General features: G+C 36.5%; 1 protein-coding gene across 1 annotated transcript; it reads right to left on the bottom strand.

Annotated features, from left to right (window-relative positions):
• On the bottom strand, positions 1-19,951 carry LOC139119239 (importin subunit alpha-3-like). Its single transcript, XM_070682928.1, has 11 exons — positions 19,764-19,951; positions 11,419-11,547; positions 10,921-11,096; positions 10,146-10,318; positions 9,449-9,663; positions 8,627-8,758; positions 8,302-8,430; positions 7,033-7,137; positions 6,328-6,562; positions 5,080-5,171; positions 1-4,655 (listed from the first exon to the last, which is right to left on the bottom strand). Exons 1-11 carry the CDS (start codon positions 19,839-19,841, stop codon positions 4,554-4,556), a joined length of 1,566 nt encoding a protein of 521 aa, XP_070539029.1. The 5' UTR covers positions 19,842-19,951; the 3' UTR covers positions 1-4,553.
• Positions 19,952-20,347: the final 396 nt, after the last annotated feature.

Below are 20,347 nucleotides of genomic sequence, written 5' to 3'. Positions count from 1 at the left end.
TTAATGTTTGTTGAAGATTTCCACCTACAATGGGATCTTCATTTTATATTTTTAAATATCTCTCATGAGAATTACACAGGAAAAAAAATTATGATACGGAAAAAAATCAGCTTCAAAATGTAAATTTCAGCTTGCAGAAAAAAGGCTGGAACATTCCATATATCAACGGGGGAGGCAGCATACCAGTTGAGGAATACCTCCCATATATATACAAAACTAAAAAATATTACGAAATATTTTACTATTTTTAGAAATATTTTATATTGCTGCCGCCCCTATATGTTAAATGGTTTGCTCCAACGAATAATCTTACATTTGTACAGTACAGTTTTGAACAGCCTTCTAATTAATGATTTCTAAAAATTTTTTTTGAATGTTTGCCTTTTTGCATTTTTTTCCAATTTTTCTGCACCTCGCTGTTTCTGTATATCTACAAGTTAAAAAAAGAAACAATTTTCTTCTGATAGGTAGAAAAAAAATTACGACTGAAAACAGATCAAGTGTAGTATACAGTTTTGATAAAAGTCCAAATTTGAATGATCTAGCTTATTTCTGAAGAGTAATCACCATAGTAACAGTGCAATAAAAACTGACCAGGTTGCTTGTTCATCTCTCAATCCATATTCTATAGTGTGCAGGTGATGAAAATAAGGAACTTATGATCTAAAATGTCCGAACAATAATGTGTTTACCGGAGAAATTGCTTACATCTTTATATTAAGATTACACAGCTATCTGTTGACTATGCATCTTTTAATTAAAGGACTCGCCAAGTTCTCCTTTATTATTTTTCACAACAGGCATTTTTGTAGGCTTTTGTCAACTCAATGGCGGAACATAATTTCAGAAACTCGCACACTCCACCATGTAAGCTCTCCAATTTTCAGAACTACATAGACTAAAAGTAAATATGGCTTGTTCTACACAGAACATGTCCAATATTAGTGCCTGTTGTGACATCAATTTCTGTTTTTGTGTTTCTTTTTCTACACAGGGACTTGAGCTGTTACCTATCACATGGCAGGCTTGGTATATAATTAACAATATATTTGTGTAACAACCCAATGGAAATATAGTACACTTTAAAACTTCCCTCCCTAGCATTTCCCCCTTTTTAAGAAATTTGAAAACTTGAGCACCGTCAAAGGGTATATGAGTTTTAGAAACAAAATTGAACAGGAATTGTCAGATTCACACAACAGCACTGTATGCAATTCCAAAATAAGCAACACATACAATTTTATGTATGCCTTTTTTTTTGTATGTGTTGTTTCTGGAGTCTCTTGCTAAAACGTTACACCGTAAAAAATACATTCAGTCATCAACGACAAGAACAGAAATAGGGCATGCGAGCACTTTTAAAGTAACCACTACTAAAATTACAAATTGCCCCCGTCAGGTCAGAAATCTCGGACATTGCCAGTGTCCAGTATACATTTTGGTTTCAAGAACACACCATGATACGTAGCGACTACTAATGGATTACTAATCCCCACTACATAGATGTGTTATTTCTATTATTACTGAGAATCTTTTCAACTAAAATACTTGACACCAAAGGATGAATACATTGTGTATGACCCTAGGTACGCATAGTGAGTTAGTGCCCATGTATGATATCTGTCCGCTGCATAAGTGAGATATTAACTGACAGAGATTTAAGATTTTCTGTCTTGGTTCAATATTATACAAAATTTATACATGTGAAAAGTTTTTCGATCTAACTTTTTTTGATTTACGTCATTCAGGAACAGCATACCAGTAATGTCGATGCCATATATTTCATGGCAGGGTATCACAAAAATCTCATATTTTCTTTCTCTAAATCACCGTAGTCAAAATTAAACTGTACAGAATCACAGAACAGGAAACTCCTGGTGGTTGGCGAACATTGAATCAACATAGAATGTGACATGAACTCTTCCTTTCAGCGAGTTCAACTCCTTTGTTAAACATGCCGTGATTGGATGTCCACCCACCAATACAATGATATCTGCCAATCAGCCCACAACTTTAAATGAAACACATTGCAACCATTGTGGGTATAGAAAGGTCACTTGCATCAACCCTTATACACCCTAAATACTGTGATGAAGGTCAAAAACATACTCAATTTTCAGTCCAAAGTTGAATTAAAACTAGTTCTAGGTATGATACTTCACCCTCTCACCATCTGACTTTGGTTCAGCCTTATTGTTTCAACCTGTTCACCCCTATTTCCCAGTAAACAGGTCCACAGTCACCACCATTAACAATGGCTTTGGGCCTAACCATGGTGGTGAAAGGGTTATGTAGGGTGGTGGGATAGCACGACATGGGATGAAAGGGCTAAAAAAGATAAACCCAAATCTTCAAAAGCATTTCAGATACTTCAGTAAAACAATCATAAAAACGCTGCATACCTGCTGCACGACTTTAGCCACAGGAATGCACCACCTGAGGAAGGTTGGGCCCTACCTATGTTATAAAACAACAGATTCTCTTAGAGAGCCCTGCCGTAATTTTGTCAAGCAACTGGACACCCTAGAATTATGTTAATCAGTAAAATTGCTTTTCGGGCCAATTATTCCTCAGTCGTATTAAAAAAGTTTTTCGTTGAAGAGATTTGAAAATGTACACAGTGTTAAGTTTTGTGACTCTGAAGCTGCAGCTGTGATACTGTCATTTGCACAGACAAAAGATTCTGTATATTTTTTTGAAAATCCACATTATCATTCACAGGGAAAATATGTGTATGTATCGAGAACTCTTTGGAGTAGAAGTCTGCTAGACAGCAGGTTTACCGCATCCAAAAAAACCTCACTCCTGTGTTTTTACGGTGGCTTTGTGCTTCCCATCTTTTGTGAGATTGTTTTCCCTTTCATAACAATGGTTTGGCCCAAACCAATTGTTTTCACAGGAGAATTTAGATTTGTGTACAAGGAAATGCAGACGAAAATCCTGAGCGAGTACCACAATGCAGACACATTTTTTTCCATGATGAGATAACGTCACAGTTGAGCAATAAGCAGGAGTGTTAAAGGTAATACTGCTGTTTGCGTCGTTTTGAAAAATTATTCAACACCATGACATCATCATCATATCTGAATTGTACATCTTGTGGTTAATTACACTTTTAGACATGCAAATAACTTGGGCGGGCAACAAACAATCCTAAAGTGTGATTGTGAAAAAAAAAAGTATAAATTACACAAACAATGATATCAGGTGCAGTTTTCAAGGTAGTCAGTGTGGAAATGATCAAAAAAAGTAATGGCATATTTGTTGATAAGACATCAATGCACCATGAACACTGTGGCTGATTACTCTACGTGCTTGAATTAACATTTAAATGACCCTTGACCTCGCTTCCTTTCACGGAGTTGAAGTCAGCTACTGGAAAAATTCATCTTAGGTCATTTCATTTCAACATATCCTGCTACGAACAAGAAGGCAACAGTACACAGTAGATTGAAATATCTAAAATTCAACACATGAAGAAATCCAAACTTCTTTTTTTAAAAATTTTGTTGTTCAGCTGGATTAGAATTAAGTTAAATGAATTTAAAATTTTTCTAGGTAAGACATTTCACCGAGGCCCTTGGTAACAAGCCATAAGTGCCAAGCAAAAATTACAAGAACAAAAATGGCAGGCACATTAAAAGACAGTCCAACTGAAGGTGGCAAAACCCAAACACATAACAGCTGAAGTAAAAAAAACAAAATATGCCTTTTGTGTGTTTTTAAGTTACATTAACAACAATATCCAATCTACGTTGAGAAGAACAAGCAGCTATGACTGTAGACTGAGACGGCACACATCGCAGTGGGCAAGTTTCTACAGTGCAATTACACCAATAGAGGGCAGGCTTGTCTCCTATGAAATCACACCACTAGAGGGCTCACTAGTTAGTGATGCAATCACAGCCAACTTGGGGCAGTCTTGGCTGTGATGCAATTTATTACGCTACAGAGGACACGCTTTCCATAATATTACACACACCAGCAGACAGGTACGACTTCTGTCGACTCAGGCATGCCAAGTTGGCCGGTTAACATGGCATTTTTATTAATAGTGAAACGCCTGTCAACGTGACACTAGATGTTTTCACTAGAAGGCTTGTTTTCAGTATAATTACACCACACACAGTTTTATCTTCCCTGCCTATGTATCCAGCGTGGCCTGGATTTCAGATCTACGATGGATACATCTGATATCCGGCTGAAGATTTACACCGCAACTCTGTTCTTCTCTTTTTTCCCTGTGTCTGTATTTCCAATTGCACAATATGAGATGACTTGTGACGAACACTCCAAGCGTTTCAGGAAAAAAAATGAGTGGTTAGGCGTGATGGAGTTTGTCAGAATTTTTCTCTTGTCCCAAAGTTCCTCACCGTGTCGTTTTGAAAACTGTTGAAAAGTTGCACTTTCCCTGTCGAGTCCAAAAAATTATCCTTATATGGTTCATATTGTTTTCCATTACTTTTTTCATCTTGGTGTTTTTGCTTTCTTTTCATTGGAAGCACAATGAGAGTGTTCTGAGAACCAGACCAATTTATTTTTTTTGTCTGCTTTTAGAATTTGAAGCCATCCGGTGGTATGTTGGTGTTTGGATCAAACTGGAAGCCTTGATGGGATATATCAGGGGCAATCTGTGCGTCTTCATCCTCATCGTCCTGTCAAAATTAAAATGAAGAAACATTCAGAGTTTGACAACTCGTTTTTTTCTCTGACACTCTCTAGATCTCTTGAAGACAGAGGTTTGACGACTTTCCAGCTGTGCAATCAGACTTCATTGAACACAAAAGTTTATTCACCAAAATGACGCAGAGTTATACAACTTTAGCACCAATATAAAACTTGAAATTTTGTCACTTCACTGAAAGTCACAACTTAGAGGGCAAAAACCTGCAAACGTATCAAAAGTCCTCATAGTTTAACTGATTCACATCAGAGACAAATCAAAACTTCCCTTCAATAATTTCAATGGATTGGCTTTGGAGGATATAATATAAATTGAAACAACAGAAAGGAAACAAGTTTTCATAAACACACCAACAGTAACTGATATTCTGCATGCAAAACTGATGACAGCCTTACCTCAGTTGAAAAGAAGTTGTCAATAATTTCATAAGCAAGTTTATAAATATCTTCATTTTCATGGCTCTGTGCTGCTTCGATTTTATCAAGACCTGAAAAAGGAAAGATGCCGTCACATCAAAAAGTCCTTCAAACTAGAAGAGGTGATTTACCATTGATAGAGTTCAAAGTGGAATAGTTGCCTGAATGCTCTTGCAGGGGTTCTCGGATGATTTATACCATATACACAAGCCATAACCCCATCCCTGACCCTAGATTCGAATGGTGATGGGAAATATACAAGTGGTACTGGTAGATGTGTAAAGCGTATTCATTCTGATGCCCCTTGGTTGACATCCATTATAGCACAAATGCATCTTTTGTATTTTCACAGACGCTAAAGAAGATCACTGGGTTAATACTACACTGTGGTACAATCTACCATTATCCTAGGGGGTATGTTACAATTCATCTGTTATGGAAGGCACCCTAGTATAATCAGATTAGTACACATAATGACAACTGGTCATAATAATATTCAGATGAAAACCTTTTAACCTTTTCCTGACATCACGATCGTTACCAACAAACTTCATCATTACTCATCCGAAATGGTTGACGGCTACACAATAGGGAAATCACTGGCTTGCTATCCAGTGTCATGGTGATAGTGTACACTGATTGTTGCCAACTGTACATTTTAACCCTTTGAGTACTGTAATTATTTCCAACAAAATTTTAGTGCAACACTTTATCAATTATTATGAATTTCTTACACAATATTTTTTATAATTTTGGACCAAATGGACATAACTTTTCAATGGCTACAGTTTTTGATCAAAATTATGGGAAAAATCTGAAAAAATTGACTTGGTTATATTTCATAAAGGCGACAAAGATTGACTTTGGCACTAAAAGGGTTAAGACTAATTTACATACTTTCAGAAATTTGCAGGGCTAGGGTCCACTAAAAAGTCCAACCTTTAACACTGAGGATGTGACTCGACACCAAACAACGGTATGAGATTTTTGTGGTGGATGTACAGGCAAACCTAAGCTATAACAGTTTTCTTTGCTATACATGCATGTAGCAACAATTAGGCACTAAAAATAGGAGTAAACCAAATATGGAGATAACCCATGCAGTTGTTCTGAAACTTTTGAAGTTGATGGACATACGTACAGATGTATGAAAATTGAGTAGTAATAATTCATCATACAATACAGATACAGCAAACAGGGGCTAAAAATGAGAGAATCGGTTCTCACCTGTACAGCTTTCTATCTTATTAGCAATATACTGCGTACTATCACCAGCCATCTTTAGAATGTTGTTGATGCCGTCCAGGACAACCTGAACCACCTGGGTGTCCTTAACACTTAATAAATTACAGAAAGGTTCAATGACGTCTTGCTCAATACAGTAATACACTTGTTGCCAGTTACCGCTGATGGTTAGGTTGCTTATTGCCCACGCTGCCTCTTTCTGAGTCTGAAAGTCTCCCTGCGAACAAGACAAGTTCATGATCAAATTTACACATTATCGGGCATTATCTAAGCACTTTCTGGTGTGGAAGGTACTTCTCCACTTTCCTGGCAATAATCTTTGTAATATAAGCATTTTCAAGTTCAGTTTTAGCACCAATAGACCAAATGTAACAATTTTGTTTGACTTTGAAGGTCTTTTTTATCATTTAACAATTTATTTCAATTTTTTGGCTATAGTAAGCATATGATATCAAGACAATGTCATAAAGTTGAATAAAATCAGACATTAATTCAAAATCTGTATCCATTTTCAGGACTTCGGACTCTCAAATATCAAACGGGGCCAGTTTCTCTCACTTCTCTCTGACATCAAAAATTTTTTTTATCATTTCTAAATTTCAATTTTTAGGCTACTGTAGGCTTATCATATACAGAAACTGGCTTATATTTGAGTGAAATCAAAAGTGTAAACTGCAGAAAGCTTACCCTGCTGAGATGGTGGATAATTTGTGGAATCAATCCTGCATCTATCACACTCTGTACTTGCTGTTGGTTTCCAGCTGTGATGTTGGACAAAAACCAAACAGCTTCCTGTAATAGTGAAAACACACACTCTGGATGTGAAACTAACCCACAAACTGCAGAATAAAGATACCCTAGGATGCTGGTTAATGATAACACATGAAAAGTATTTCCTGATCAGATATGTGCGTTGAATGGAAGCCATTTCAACACAAACCTTGGAATCGGGCTGTAACACTTTCTCGGAACTAAGCTGATAAAGCAATCATTCAACCTGCCTAGAAACTCACACGCATCTCCACTCACAACCAGATGCTACCACAGACATTATTTGCTTTTAATCATCAACAACCGCACACTGACGGTAGTTTCAGATGCACTCCTTTATCTGCACACAGAGAATAATCAATTACCATCTCTGTCTAGATCTGCAGGTAGATCTGTACAATCATTCTATCACTCCCATACGCCCTACTCTCTGCTACTCTCTCATAACAAAGTTTTCCAATTCAAATTGACTCTTCAGCTGTGTTCTTCTTGTCTTCTTCGTAGTTTGGGTAAAATTTGATATCACACACTCTTTTTTTTCCAAGGACCTCTCATCCCAATTCCAAGATTCATCATCTCAGGACTTTGAACTTTTGAATTGGCAAAACAAAATCTTGCACCAAAATACTTTATATTTAAGTCGATCTGTGACAATCTGTCGTATTTATGATGCAGAAGCACTGCACATCACTTAAACAAGATTTACTGGAAAATTATTGATGCAGTGTCAGTTTCTGTAATGTAATCTCCTGGACTAATACACAGTAACATTGTTTTGCTGACCCTTTGGACCTTGCTTGCTCTGCATAATGGCATAGGTCACCAGGGGGTCAGGGTTCAAAGGGTCAAAGTTTAAACACTGAAACTGAACTTTGCCATTTTCATAGCCCCTGCGCGACACTTACGTCTTGGCATTTACGTCGTAACGCGTTCATCTGTACATTTGCACACTGTAAATGCCAACCACACTCATTTAATTCTCTATAACTTATTTTCAAACCAAAAACTGTCTTTTTTTGAAAATTGCTGATTCTGTGTACCATGAAATATACAAAGATGCAAGGTTATGAAAAGAAGTCTGTGATGAACTCTCTGTGAACTATATTAAAATTTCTCTCTCATGTATCTAGGTAACAAAGCTACAAAGTCGAAGAGTTGACAGAACACTAATTACTGCTATCTTACCTTATTAATTTTTTCTTTTTGATGCGCTAGGAGAGCTGGGAAGTAAGACAACGCATCACAATTAAGAACAACTTGTGTCTGTTCATCTGTTCCAGTGACAATGTTACCGACTGCCCTCAGAGCTGCTGTCTGCAGAAACAGAAGTGAAGCCATGAATTTTCATCATACAGACATCAAATGGAAAGTTTAAATGCGGATGACATTACGTTTCAATATCTTAGCTCAGATCCACTAGAAAGCTGCATATGAGGAGAATTTTCATAACAGATCAAAGGAGTAATTAATGCATACGATGAAACCCATCTGTTTGAACCCTGGTACTTACTTGAACTTTGACCTCTTGGTGACTTAGCAACGGAACAAGGTGAGGTACAACTAAAGAGTCAATGACCATCTGGATCTGTTCGTTACCACCGTCTGTTAGATACGACAGTGCCCACACAGTGTCTACGAGTATCTGTAAGATGCAAGATATCCCAGTGTTACAATACTTATGGATACTTCAGCTGGTAAATGGTTCCCAAACTAACAGAATTACTACCCGGTAGCAAAACTTTTGAAACTTGGAAACAGAATTAGTCAAAGAAAGTAGGATAGTATACAAGTGAATAACATTATAATGTTGTGACATTTCAAATTCGCTTTGTAACATTGTTGGAAACTTTAACAATATCATTGTTATGAAGAGTGAAAAAGTTGACTGGTAGCAATTGTGATCAGAATTATATTCTTTTTCAAGATTAAAATTCAAAATTGGGGGCTAGCTAGACAAATTTTCACAACAGAGATGCAATTTACCTCAAATTTACTAGTACTCAAAATTGAAATGGTAGCCATAGGAGTTTCACTAAAGAAAGACCTTTGAAAATTTAATTTTCCACTCACACTTCAAATAAAGGTCTACACATGGACTGAAGCAGAAAATAAATGTTACATTTTTTAACATAAGTTTGAGATCTCTCTCTCTCTCTCTCTCTCTCTCTCTCTCTCTCTCTCTCTCTCTCTCTCTCTCTCTCTCCCCCCTTTCTCTCTCTTGCTTCCACCTCTCCCCTCACCTGAGGTGCATTCTACCCTAAAGAAGCAGAGAATACAAGTGCTTCAGCTTACGTGCTGCTTGGAGTTTGTGAAAAAAATTGTCTGTACTTACATTTGTATCTGAATGATGTATAAGCACACGTAATGCTGGTAATATCTCTTGAATAGTGTCACTTGGTGGTGGTGGATCTTTGTTCCTACACAAATTCACTATCACCCAAGTCACGTTCCGAAGGAAAGAAAGTCTGATACTTGGGTTTATAAATGACAATAATGGTTTGACAACACCTAGTCTAATCACATAGTCTCTGCACTGTGGACCATCACCTGGAATGAAAACAGCAAAGACATATGTGTTATGAACAAGGTAAAAATAACCCATTTGCATGTCTCTAGGTAAATTTCCATAGTAGGTATCAATAGTAAAATTTATGACAGTCTGGTGGAATACATTTTGCAGACTGTTTGATGCCTGGTTCTGATGAGAAGGACATTACAACATGAAGGATACTCATGCCGAACCAAATTATTTTCTACAATCACCTGACTTTTTTTGGTAGTTCTTGACAAACAGCCATTGAAAATCATTGTAAACCATGAATCAACTTTCGGGCTAATACAAAATAGCTTCACACTTCTTTCTGTTTTAGGACAGATCTCCTTACCACTGTTTTCCGCACTGAAAATGCAGATGGGATAATAGAGTCTCACATTCAATAGGCTGTTAATTCCTTACAAACCCCCTATGTTACACCCTATCACAGCCCTGTGTAGTATAGCCCTGTAGTTCTCAATCACAAATGACTTACCGATGATATTTCCCAGTGCCCAGACGGCCTGTTCACAAACGTGTTGGTGTGGTGAAAGGAGTAACCTTAGAAAATGTGGGACAGCATTGGCATTGACGACTGCCTGTGTTTGAGATGATGTTCCAGAGGCTATGTTGGTCAATGCCCACAGTGCCTCAAACTGTAGTGATGGGCTGAAAAGATATATCAATAATGTTGTTTCGTGGATATAATCAGAGTGAAGTGAAATTGTGATGTGATGGTGAATACAACAACACTTTCATTTTGAAGAAGCACTGGTTTAAGTTCGAGCACAAAAAACAGGCCCAACTTGTGACTGTCTATTCAGGATCTTGGTGCCATATAGTGTCCAAGATAGACAGTTGTGGCCAAGGGAATCAAATACTATCTTATTGGTGTTTATAATACCATATTTGTCATTTATCATTCACAATTTGTGCTTCAAAAAATTGACATGAAATTTTTTGGGTTTGTATCAGGATTTATTTTGCCACAGACTGAACATCTGTTGACATGACAACAGACTTTACTCTCACCTCTGTTGACATGACACCAGATTAATTTTACTTTCATCTCATATCCTTAGTTACATGTAAATTACCAATCAGTAACATCTGACTGATATCTACTTTTATCTATCAGATTTTAATGAAAAAAGTTTCGAATATTGTTCAACACAAGGACAAGCTGAAAAGAGTGGTTTGAAAATTATTTCATATTAGCAGACACCAAATAAAATTGATCAAATCAATGAATCCCATCAATGAATACTTACTTATCATCACACTGTAGGCAATGTACTAAAATAGGAAGAATTCCAGACTCAATAAGGTCGTCTATTGGTGGGTTTCGATCACTTGATAAAAGTTTTCTTGCTGCTTGCACAGCACTGAGTTGTACGCCCGGCTGCTCACTGGCAGCGTTCTGAACTATTGTTTCCAAGGAAGCATTCTACACAGGACAAAAAATATCAGGACATTTGGTCACTCTCAGAGCGCAATGTAATCTAATGTTTTAAAAAGAAACTGAATATTTTCATTTACAGGAATGCAGACACAATTTCATTGGAAATCAAAGCACCATGGGCTTATAATTCAGTGTTCAGAAAATTTGAACTCCTTTATACCAACAATCACGCTTTTTATTTCATTGACAAATTATATCACACCAGATCAGGGTTCTGTGTCATATATACCAATAACCATGTATGTTTATTCTCTCCAATAAAGAAAATATCATAAACCTGACATACAGGCACAGTAAGAGTACTCACCACAGAAACCTCTCCTTCATCAGAATCTGCACTGTCTATCCTTGGCACATTTCTCCTTTTTAAAATGACATCATCACGTTTGTTCTTCCTTAGTTCAACTGTAACTTCATTTCTCCGCCTTCTCATCTCCTGTGACAAGAAAAGATGTTTTTGATTTTAGTTCAAAAATCTCACAACAGACCTCTTAATCCTCTTTCTCCTAAGTTGTACTTATTTCCATGGTTTGTCTACGGAGCCTAGTAGAAAGAGGATTAATTTCACAAAATGAGCATTCTTGACCTTTTAAAAAGTTTCCCAACCCATCAATAATCAAGACCTTTTGTAGTTTTCAGAGCAATACATTTTAGAAATTGAGATCATGGACAGTGGAATCGATCCCCACTACAGCTTTTGTTACTAGCTTGTATTGCATTGTAAGTAGTGACAAGAACTGTCATTTATCACACAGTGTTGAAACATTTGGGGCTATGGCACTTTTAACAATTACAAACCACTGTAATTTCACTTAAAAGTTATACCGTACTCGTCCGGTATAAGCCCCCGGTTGAGCAACACTAAACAGCTGTAAAACTAGGGGAGGGGCTTATACTCGAGCAACCCCATGTAATCTGCCATGGACGCTTAATTTATGCTAATTTTATGCACGATTTTTTTCAACACCACTCAATCATTCTATCGCTTTCAAAATCGACTTACACATCAAAAGAAATTGATTGTACAATCTCTGAACACAGACGTGACATTTTGGTGAAATTTCAGCGTCAAAAAAAAATCCAAACTTGAAACAAAGACGTCATACATGCTGCTGATCAACAGTACATGTAATGTGAACAGGCATGCACTGCCTACACGGAAAGGCAACTCAATATTCCAGTATCAAACTGTCTACATCTTGTGGAAACAACAACATAGCAGTGAAAATTGTAATAGTCACCAGCAAAAGTCTTCACAAATGAAAGGATAATTGCTTCAAACAAAAGAAACGGCATGTTTAGAGAATGAAAACATCGTGGCCGTGAATGAAAATAAACAATGGCTGCCGTGAGTGAGACTATTCTATTTAGGCGACGGGGGTGAGCAGGGTCAAAGAATCAAGATAATAGTGGGAAAACGTGTCATTTTCCTTACGATGCTGTCAAGGAAACTCCAGTTTCCCATTGTTTTAACATCTTTTAATAGTTTCTTTATTATCTAAAAGTAATTTTACCAAGTTAAATGACCAAATATACTCTCCTAACCTTTCTGTATTTGAGTTACACTAGGGTAGGGGCTTATACACGGATGTAATGCATTTTCTAAAATCCTCTGAAATCAGTAGGGGGCTTATACACGAGCAGGGGCTTATACTCGGACGAGTACGGTAGTTATAACGTTTGTAAAGTGTTCAAAACTACTCAATGATATGATGGTATTACTGGTACAATGTGAACAGCTGCAGAATCAGCAATCCAGTGTCAACCAACTGGCATACAGGTTTTAAATGGCGTACATGTACATCAATAGAAAAGTATGTTGCCCCACAAGTAGTATAAAACAAAACTGCCAAATTACCTGTATTGAGGATAAAGTCATCATTTTCAGTTAAGTGGCATGTGATTATCCATGACTAATATCAGTATTGTAGCACTAAGTGTGTTTAGGAGGGAACATGGATAAATGGATGGACAACATTCCTTATGTCACCATTTGCAATTGCTTTGATATGGCAATACATCTCTACACTTAGTGAAGTTATTAATGATCCATTCAATACATTTCTCAACAAATATGAAGACAGATCTCTTGCTGAGTGCATGGCAATCTGATAAAGACAGTTTCTGTATTGTTGTGGACACAAGTTGAACTGCTTCTCAAAACTTGACTTGCTTCAGGGACATAAGGGACCGTCTCAGATTGTCGCAGAAGTTCAAGAAACGAAATTTCTTCGTTTAGATCATAAACCCCTCCCCCCTCCCCTAAACGAAACTTCAAAAGTGCGAAATGTTCATGTCTGCCTGAGAGTACAATGTTGCATTTTGCTATAGCTACTAAAGTAAAGACGTATATCCCTTGCCACATTACAATTAAAGTAATCGATCAGATTTGAGTACTAACAGGGCATTTTACCGCATAAAAATTTCATTTTATTTTACTTTCCCTTTTTGCATCTCTTGTGCTGTTCTTTGTCTTTGTGAACACGCAATTTGTACTTGGTAGGGGCGGTAAATAAGCGAGAAACTTTGACAAGGGGGCCCAGGCATGTTCAATCATATTCAAAACGACTATGACCAGGTGCATAACAAGTGAGAATAAAGACATCTAGTGGTTAGAGCAGACGCTTATAAATAGCACATTTTAAAAAAATGATACTTTTTGTCTTTGTATAATTTGATGAATGAAATGTTTAGGATACAATGTTCCTATCGGTAAATTGTGTTTGGGGCACAAACGAGATGGAAACAGTGACAAATTTGTTGGCACGAGTGTGCAGTTTTTCTTTAATTTAAAATAAACACACGAAAACTTGTGATCAAAAATAAAAGTGCGAAAGTGAAGTTCATTAATTGAATGGAGGTCAAACCCCCTCCCCCCCTAAACGAATAAATTTCGCTTTTTGAACTTCTGCGACAATCTGAGACGGTCCCTAAGGTTGCAACACAATTTTTTTTTCAATAACTACAAACCCCGCGAGATGCTCAATTACATTGACTAATATTGTAAAATTTGAGATAGAATGGCAATGGAGCAAACAGATTTTGCTGATGTTGCAAAGCAAATGTTTGTACATACACTGTCCTCCTTTGAGTCACACAGAATGCATGACCTTCCAATGAACCCACTCATTTCCTGTATCCATATTCATGACGGTGTTTTCTAGATGTTTTGCGCTCAGCTCACTGAACACAAACCCAAAGGGTTGTCCTAAACCACTCTACTCTGTTTATTACACAATATCGAAATGTTTCTTTACAGCACATGAGCCCGAGTCCATTTACCATATACCGGTATACATGTTGTTTCAGTAAGAACCACAAAAATATAAACAGAGGGTTACTGGTTTCTGAATGTTTCAAAGTTGACGTAAAATATCATACTGTTTTGTTGTAACTGCTATACTAACTAAATGACTAAATATCAATCTCCCTAAGATACTGTTCACAGAAATTGATAACTGTACTGTATAAAATACATCAACACTGCTGATGGTCAGTGTCAACTATGATTTGAAATGTTTTATTCCATCTAACATGTATCTACCACAGATACCCCATTGTACAGTACAGTAATACCAAGATATTTCTGTTATGCAATATCAAAAGAATTACTTTTGAACACAGATATATTATCTATTGTATTAAGTTTATCATACAATGCAAAGAATTTTCAGTTATTTATAGGTTCTTTTTTTAATAAGTGGGCCGTGAGAAAACTGTGTTTACATTGCAAAGTATGGCTTCCTCAATGCTTCAGTTTCATCCATAGGAACCCTGACTATATTTTACTCTTCCTTGGTATGGTATCACAGTTCAACACGGGCAAATACTGAACAAATGTATGATTGAACAACAACAATCAGCTCATTATACTGCAGCATTGATACTAATTGATAATTTACTTGATTTGACACTGGATGTTAGAAGGGGTCAGGAAGAGTTACAGCATTGCAGAATGGTCCAGACAATATACCTATGTCAGTACAGCCTTCCCAAAGTTTTGCATCTATATCTGCAACCTACCTACATGTACAACCAGTTCAGGTACAATCACTAATATACACTGCCTGGTGTCATATTTGTCCCATAAGTTTATTACAAATTTCCCTGAGTTATGCAGTAATTTCGGAAAATTGGCCCAATATAGAAAACAAAACAAAGGCAAAAATTATCACCCAAAAAGCATTTAAACTTAACATAAGCTGTTGGGAAACCATACAAGACAAATTTCTTTACAGCTATTATGCTCTTTCATTTTTAGACACTGACAAAATACCTTTCGTTGAAGATTTACATAAATCTGAAGGAGCTTGGGTATCAGATTCAAGGGCACAACTGAGGATAAAGGTCCCTATGTGTGTTTGGACACATTATTGGTATTGGTGGTGCCTGATTATCTTCTTACAAGGTTGTCAAACTTCCTATAATCTGTGTCCTACCCATGAATAAAAATTGAAAATGAATATCAATTTGACTTTGTTAGCCTTGTAACAGTAAGTAATGGGTATTACAGCATAATGTGTTGACTAGTGCAACCAAAATTTAGTTCCAAAAAATTAATCACTGAAAAGTTATTAAATTATTGGTTTGATAACATTCGTTTGAGAGAAATACAGTGATCTAAACACTGGTAAACAAAGGCTAGATAAATTCAAAACCCTTCTCCTCAATGTTATGAACTTTGTATTATGTCTCATTAGCTAATGATAACGCAAATTCGATGTATCTCTTTGGAATATCACAGATCAAAGCATGACATTTCTGACATTAGTGAATTAGTGAAAACACTGAGGTGTAATTGACCTGCTGAGTATTGCATGTCCATATAGCGTGTACCCTCTCAGTCACAAACTCTTTGAGTCAGTTCAGAAATTTCATGGTGTCAGCCCTATACAAATACATATTTAATGTAATAGAAAACTTTTCTTCCATCAGAAAGAACTTTCTAGAGTCCATAGAACACCAAGACCCTACAGTACTGTCAAGAACCATTTCCCTTTTGATTTTGCTTGGCTCCGACGCGATCAACAAAAAAGTTCTACAAGAAACACTCATGCAATGACAATTTTATTTCCTGCAACACATGCATAGTGTGGATTGTCTATGGTACAGTGTATGGGGGGGGGGGGGGGGGGGAAGACAGGAGGGGAGGAGATGATATAGCTAGCCATACCAATGGTTACTTTCTATGGCTAAATGGACTTCATTTCAGAAAGGAAGAATTAACGCATTTCCCTGAAGCTACTGGTATGAACGTGTACATTTTGTACTTAAAATATAGAAAAACTGGTAAGCTGCACTTATTGTACACTGGTGCCAATTTTTTTCCCTGAAAGTTTGCTTATTTTTCTACCCAAGGGAAGATTAGATTGTTCCAGTCATTTTGTACAAATCTTTGTTGTCGCCTTTGGTCTACTTTTACAAGAAGTTCACTAGATAAAGTCCATACAGGGTATAACAATTGTTTTTGCAAACTATTTAATTTGTCTTGGCAGTGTGGTGCAAGTACTATGTTTGTTATTGTACATTCTGTATTATCTTTTGGTGAGTTAATGCGTAATATACTTTAAATGTTATCAATAGAATTAAGAGATCTGAAAATCATTATATTTAAGAGCATGTATACCTGCACGTATGCTTACTCTTGCCAGTGCAAGCATTGGCAAAACATCTTACATTAGCTTTTTGGTTTTTTTCTAATTTTTTTTTTAAGTTATGAAGTGTTTCCCTTTTTCGTTTCTAAGTGTCTAGAGCCTGATGCAAATAAATAAATAAACAAAATTTTAAAACAAATTAACAAAAAAATAAATGGGTGAAAGGTTGACCTCGGTGCAGTCACACACTGCATTCTTAGTACTCTACATGCAAAAATCATAAAATACCATATTGTGGAAATATTTTCATACTGTAGCTCAGCTCTATCTTGCCCCTTACCTACAGCTAACAACAGAGTTGTGTACCACAATGTAATAGACTCCTGCAAGATATGGCTGAATAGTTATCAGGGTAAAATTACTTTATTACAACACTTAATTTCTTTAATTATGATGTCAAATTAGCCATATGAAATTTTCTATTCCTATTGGTATCATATATTCATACAATTATGAAGGTATCCACGGGTAGTCATAATTGAATGACATCTTGCCAGCTGTAAATTGTGTACTCAACACATAAACAAGAGAAATTTTCTTTTAAGATTGCTTCATCAAATGCCTACAAGGTCTTGCATTGTACAAAAGCATTTATGAGACATAGTTCTGACTGTCTACAGTGGAGAAACTATATAAACTTTACAGACCACCAGACATGACCCATTATTTCAGAGTTGAGATAAGAAAACTATGCAAAACTATTTATTCCAGGTAACTTCCACTTTGAACTGTATTGTTTTTAGTGGCAGCTGAAAACATTTCATCAGAGCTAAATAATTACACTTCATAAAATAGCATCAGTGGCAATGAAACGGAAGGTGTAACTACACAGGTTTGTTTTTCTTGTATCTATTATTAGAATCTATCCCCCTCTAAGGCAACGGTGATGTTTTGATGAGGGTTAGATAACATAAACTTTATGCACATAACCATTGTGGTAGATCATGAGCATTTCTACAGTACTGTACATGTATCTGTGGGAATAAAACAGCAGATATGTATTACTTATCATCTTCTGGCCGAGTCAACTTGTTGGACAGCTGTCTGCGCTTACAACAATGAAAATAATATTTTTACAAACTCAGGGCAAAGGAGTCTGAATAATGTGAAGTGGTATTTCGATACTTCTAAAATAGACACTGACATTATGATTACTCATGGGTACTTGATAGATGATAATTGACGACTGGAATGGTACTTGAAGGAAATACTTTGAACATCCAGATCATGAGCTACATGTACTTAGCTCTTTTTTTACAATGTATTTCAACTTGCAAGTCCTTTGAAGACTCAGGGAAGTGCCTGCAAGGCTCTCTAATTTCTCTTTGTTTACATTTTGCCCACTGTAATGCTACTGTTTTGTCGAAAAGCACACCAGTAAAATGTATGGTTTCTGATCGGCATGTTTGCTCCTGTACACAGGAGCAAACACTGTATACAGCGAGCAATCGTGACAAGCAACAACAGACATCTGAAATTTTCTGCTCTTCAAAATTAACACTCAAAGTTCATTTGCAGATGAGAGTTAAATTCACAGAATTTGACTAACTTCTATTTGAATATAAATTGAAACTTTTGGTAAACTGCAAGTCAGATGTATTCTGTGGTGACTTTAAGAAAAAGAGTCTGTCTTGGTGCACATTATGTTCTATAGTATAATACACTTTTTCCAGGGGTGAGCAATATCTTTTAAAAGCATATCAGAGAAGGATAAGGAATTATTTTCAACACTTCCAAGGGGTGATACAAATGTTATACTGTCTTAACATTTCACTGGTTGTTTTTAGTGATCACCCTACCAGACCTTTTACTTCATGTTTTAATTAATTATATGCAATATTTAAATACATTTCATGCATTCTAAATTTTTAAAGATTTAAACTAAGGGATGTTTACATGATACACATTACTTTTGGACGAGAAACAATAGGACAACAAAACTTTCAAGAAGAACACCACGTTTCAACGAAAAAATCATTACATGTAAACAATTTAAAAGTATAGGCTACATCACAGGGATAAAAAATGAAAATGTTGTTCCATTTTAATTCTCCCCGGGATAAACCCGTAATATTGTCCGCATTGTTTACTTGTTCATCCGTCGGTTCAGTATTTCCAGTTACTGACTTAATACCATAGTTCAAATTTACTGACGGGTGATACATGTATCAGTAATGTATGAATCGACGCCATTGATGCAACCTCGAAAAAAACATCCTGTCCTTCCCTGTACAGACAGCACTTGACACCCTTGTTATCATTAGAAACCCCCTTCCCAAGAGACAAAAAAACCTCAAAAGAAAGTAGCAACGTTAGTTAAATGTAACCCTGAAAACGAGTACTGAAATCTACCTCTTGAACAAAAACACGGTTACCGTGTCAAGAATGACGACGTACGACGGGCAAGTAGTGCCCGGGAAGTAGTGCCATCAAGGTGTGTCCAACAGCCATTTGTTTCATGTTGTCATACAGAACGTGTCAGCTGATTCAATCATACGCCAGCCTGCAGCCTATCGATGGCGCAGGCTTGGCTCCCACCTTTAAATTTATGTTCCGACGAAAAAAATAACATACTTGACGGCAAAGAATGGGGCACTACGTATAATTAAGCACCTTACAGTACAAAGTGACGCGAACTTAGCAAATTACCATGACCTGACAATGGATTGCTATTGTCTGTTAAAAAGTGAACACGGCCCCGGCCTGTTCGTTCATTCCCCGCCATTTTTCAATTCTTTGGTTTACATCGTCTACATACTTGATACATTCACCGAAAAATATTAGCAGTATTGATACCGAGAGCCCAGCGAAATGTACCTAAAGAAGCATTGATTAGCTTGGAAGTGATTAATTAATATCTGGGTGCTACGTTTTAAAGAAATATGTCTCAATTTGAAGTAAATTTGGAGTGACTTTATCAGCTGTTATCACATGCGTCACGCCAATGGGAATCACACGTTATGTTTGGGGAAATACCTAAGCAATTTGATTGACTTACATCTTGATCCCGGCCTTTGTGCTTGAAATGTTTTATCCTAGTTGGCAATGCGTTGCTTGCTCCTTCTTCAAGAGACATAATCGGTAGTAAATCCGTCAAAATGATGATGAAAATATGTGGAAAATTCGATACAACTGTTTTTCAACAGTGACTTCAAAATGCCGGCCAGACTGTGACGTCATCATCTTCCTCCTCCATGAGCTACCGATTGCGGCTTGCCATTGGCCACTGTTTTTTCAAAATATTTACTGCTGTTCATTTATTAAAGCACCTGGTTTATTTACTCTCGAGATTCCGAGCTATCAGATTCTTGTGATATTTAAGACGCCATTTCACTGCAAATTCCTTCAAAACATTGAGGAATTTTCGAAGAAAATTTACAAGTTGCATTAGACGCGATAACATTAAAAGCCAATCACAAAGAGGGTATCAACCTTTACATTACATCCTGAAGAAAATTATGGGATGGCCAATCCCATATTTTTTATAGTGTTTTATTCTCAGACAGTATTTCTACACTTATATCGTAAAAAATTCCACTAACATCGATTAAGTATTATTCAATAAACATTTCATAGTTTAAA

The sequence above is a fragment of the Ptychodera flava genome, chromosome 19 (assembly GCF_041260155.1).
Source record: "Ptychodera flava strain L36383 chromosome 19, AS_Pfla_20210202, whole genome shotgun sequence".
NCBI classification, from domain to species: Eukaryota; Metazoa; Hemichordata; class Enteropneusta; family Ptychoderidae; genus Ptychodera; species Ptychodera flava.
Note: the sequence above shows the minus strand (reverse complement) of the source record. Positions and strands in the feature narration are given on the sequence as shown.

Bases quoted from the DNA above. Each gene is read 5' to 3' on its own strand.
- LOC139119239 (XM_070682928.1), bottom strand. From the start codon at position 19,841: ATGTCTCTTGAAGAAGGAGCAAGCAACGCATTGCCAACTAGGATAAAA. The intron at 8,431-8,626 runs GTAAGTACCAGG...CTGTTTCTGCAG, and splicing joins ACCAAGAGGTCAAAGTTCAA to ACAGCAGCTCTGAGGGCAGT. The intron at 5,172-6,327 runs GTGAGAACCGAT...TTCCTTTTTCAG, and splicing joins TAAGATAGAAAGCTGTACAG to GTCTTGATAAAATCGAAGCA.